At 38.5% G+C, this 3056-nt stretch overlaps 1 protein-coding gene across 3 annotated transcripts; it reads right to left on the reverse strand.

Annotated features, from left to right (window-relative positions):
• Positions 1-897: 897 nt before the first annotated feature.
• Positions 898-3050, reverse strand: LOC112461778 (GTPase-activating protein and VPS9 domain-containing protein 1-like). 3 transcript variants are annotated; one of them, XM_025027156.1, is made up of 5 exons: positions 2453-3050; positions 2049-2357; positions 1737-1948; positions 1271-1656; positions 898-1202 (listed from the first exon to the last, which is right to left on the reverse strand). In XM_025027156.1, the coding sequence occupies exons 3-5, from the start codon at positions 1759-1761 to the stop codon at positions 1164-1166; spliced, it is 450 nt and encodes a 149-aa protein (XP_024882924.1). In that variant the 5' UTR covers positions 1762-1948; positions 2049-2357; positions 2453-3050; the 3' UTR covers positions 898-1163. The 3 variants fall into 3 exon arrangements, 2 of the variants coding, with proteins under 2 accessions (XP_024882924.1, XP_024882923.1); XM_025027155.1 differs by having other exon boundaries at positions 2448-3050; XR_003041588.1 differs by lacking the exons at positions 898-1202; positions 1271-1656 and having other exon boundaries at positions 1873-1948; positions 2049-3050.
• Between the last annotated feature and the right edge of the window lie 6 nt (positions 3051-3056).

The raw sequence follows: 3056 nt of genomic DNA on the forward strand, positions 1-3056 counted from the left end.
GATTTTTAGTTATTCATGTTGAAAGAAGAAGGCGCTATAGTGTTCCCAAAGGTCCGTCTGCAATCAGAATTAATATGAACGTTTTAAAAATTATTTTATACTAAAATAAATAAATATACAGGCTAATAAGTCTGTAGCTATAAACGATAGTTGCTAATTAAGTTTGTAAAGATGTACCAGCTGTGCAGGGTGAAAAGCAGGTTATCTCAAACGCCCTGCCACAACCCAATTAAAAGAGACTCAAATGTCATTACCGCTGAGAAGTACTTTTTGCCATTTAAGTTAGCATGTCAGAGCAACTGGATTGTCCATTGCGTTCCACCTTGAATTTTTTTTACAGTTGTTTATTAGGATTGCCCTACTTTTAAATTGAGCGCTTTTAAATGTATTATTATTAAACTACCGATATCGATATTAAAACTTGACAGAGTGACGTAAACTAATTCGCTCATAGTATTATAACAAAGTATTATGCGTTCAAATTCTCGAAAGCTAATAGCTTCTTTACTAAACTCTCTCTTTATGTCGATCGATTCAGATAAAAATCTCCGAAGTCTTTCTTTCTCTCGCGATATTCCTAAAGTAAAACTGTACAAAAGCTCTACGAAATTGGCGATATTTTTCACGGATCTGGTTCGAGTCTCGGCTCTTGAAGAAGATGCGCATGTAGAAAGAGTACGCCAACACAGTTTATCCTGCTAAATAGTTATCAATTCTCTATAAGTTCTGTATTGTACATAAATTATAGAATATCTAAACGTTTCTTTTTTTTTTCGATGTCCTGTGAAATTATACAATAGATTTACAAATAAAGATAAAGCCACATTTTACGTATAATTTGATTCAGTCCTTGCTAATGTTACATAATAACGTGCGAAAGAACTAACAGTTAGACTATTTAAGAGGCTATTTAAGAATTTTAATTGATACTGGCAGCATAAAACTGTTCAGCTAGCTTTACACAAGATATTGGTCTTCTTCTTTATGAAATCGTCAAATTATGATTATGATACATTTCTACATTATCACCAGCATCGAATCTAATCTTATTTATCGTGATACTCCTGAGAAACTGTTAATCCATTGTCTTAACTCGATCGCGGCGCAGAACTGCGTCCACCAATATTGTTTCTCTCCCTCCAATCGATTCCCGTAAAAGCTGTCTACATATTGAACAGTCGATACAACAACGGCGGATTAGTCTGAAATTAAGCACACGTTAACAATCACTCTTTTTGATAAAATCACAATTCTCTTTTCAATCGCATACTTTGATTATGACATAGACCAGCACGGGAGTCAGATCGTCGGCAGCAGGTATGCCTCTTTCCGACGCCATGGAGAAGAGATTCATGATGGTAGTCGCGCAACGAAATACACACTGCAACTTATCCCTAGGAGTCTTATACGCCGATATCACAGCCAATTCAGCCTGGGCCCATGACCAGGGGCATTCGTAATGATAAACTTTTGAAATGCGTAGGTCCCTGTGATTTGGAGTTACGACCTTTGCCAACTTATTGATGTGAACGTGAAAAAGCTGGTCCCTATATACATCTCCATCTTCATTTAGATAGAGCGCATTGTGGTATATCCGTGCCATGACGGTTCTTTCCACCACGACTCTCGCCAAATCTAACTGGTTGGCGCTTGCCGCTGAAAGTAAGAAGTAAGTTCAGACGTCTCTGAGCACTCCGCTAAAATCAATTGCGAGATAAATAATTATATTCATGTACATTGCCAAATCGGATCGTTGTCCATTTCCACATGGACCTTCCCTAGAAAATTATCCACGAGATCCTGTTTCTCGTCAGCTAGCGTAAGCTTTTTAAACTCTTCGCAGAAACGCAGGAGGAAAGCCTTCTTTTTTTCCAAAAATACCCTCACACAAACGGATACAAGATGATTATTGATAGCATCCCGATCGCACTTAACTCGCACGCATAATCTGAAAAATATTATTATTAAACGGTTAACATCTTACATATAAACATCTTACATTTACTTATACATTACATACAAAGATGATATTTATATATAAACAGTACCTATCTAAGTGAGCTAATGTCGACAGCAATCCCTGACGACATCTGATTAAATATGCGATATAAGGAGATCGCTTTTGATAATCCTCTCGAAGTGATTTGAAGAGCTTTCTACATCCATCGTCATTAAATAGACGCACGCAACGTAAAGTTTCATGAAGATGAGCTAGTTAGACTTAGCTAACTAAGACTTAGCTCAGCTTCAGTTTTGCCGTTTGCTATGACAGAACCCTCTTGCTGATGTTCCCCATCAAGCCTCACGTTCTCTTCCTCCGCCTGAGTCTCCATTCGCGCGAAGATCACGTTGATCATCTGCGTGAGAGTCGAACAGGCTGTTGTTTGATTCACCAGGTTGCGCGACAACAAGTAAATGTTGTAAACAGTACAAATTGTTAACAGTACCGTACCCTCGTATACCTCCACATGCTGGCTTGTCATTGCAGTCAGCAGAGCTTTAATAATCTGCAGCTGCACACTCTCATCGGTCTGTGGACCGGTGAAGCAACTGCAAATTGTCTCGACAATGGGCACAATCAGCAGCTTGTTAGGCTTCGTTGAATCAGGCACATTGCTAGTGAGATGACTACATGCGATTAACTTCTGCAGGCAGTCCAGTGCTGTGTCACCACAATCCGTAGTGACTAGCTCTGACATGTTGACTCAAATGGCAAGAAGTACTTAGCGGGAATGACATTTGAGTCGCTCTTAATTGGGCTGTGGCCCAATTAAGGGCGTTTGAAATAACCTCTTCACCCTGCACAGCTGGTGTACATCTTTGATCTAGTTACGGAGGTCCTCTGCAAAATGGAAATATGAGTGACAAACTTAATTAGTAACTATCGCTTATAGCTACAGGCTTATTAGCCTGTATATTTATTTATTTCAGTATAAAATAATTTTTAAAACGTTCATATTAATTCTGATTGCAGACGGACCTTCGGGAACACTAGCGCCTTCTTCTTTTAACATGAATAACTAAAAATCTATATTTCGGCTAATTACCGAGTTTAT

This window comes from Temnothorax curvispinosus, unplaced genomic scaffold (genome assembly GCF_003070985.1).
Source record: "Temnothorax curvispinosus isolate PA1 unplaced genomic scaffold, ASM307098v1 QBEX01011762.1, whole genome shotgun sequence".
NCBI lineage: Eukaryota > Metazoa > Arthropoda > Insecta > Hymenoptera > Formicidae > Temnothorax > Temnothorax curvispinosus.

Bases quoted from the DNA above. Each gene is read 5' to 3' on its own strand.
- LOC112461778 (XM_025027156.1), bottom strand. From the start codon at position 1,761: ATGGACAACGATCCGATTTGGCAAT. The intron at 1,657-1,736 runs GTACATGAATAT...TCTTACTTTCAG, and splicing joins CAACGATCCGATTTGGCAAT to CGGCAAGCGCCAACCAGTTA. The intron at 1,203-1,270 runs GTATGCGATTGA...GCTTAATTTCAG, and splicing joins TGGTCTATGTCATAATCAAA to ACTAATCCGCCGTTGTTGTA.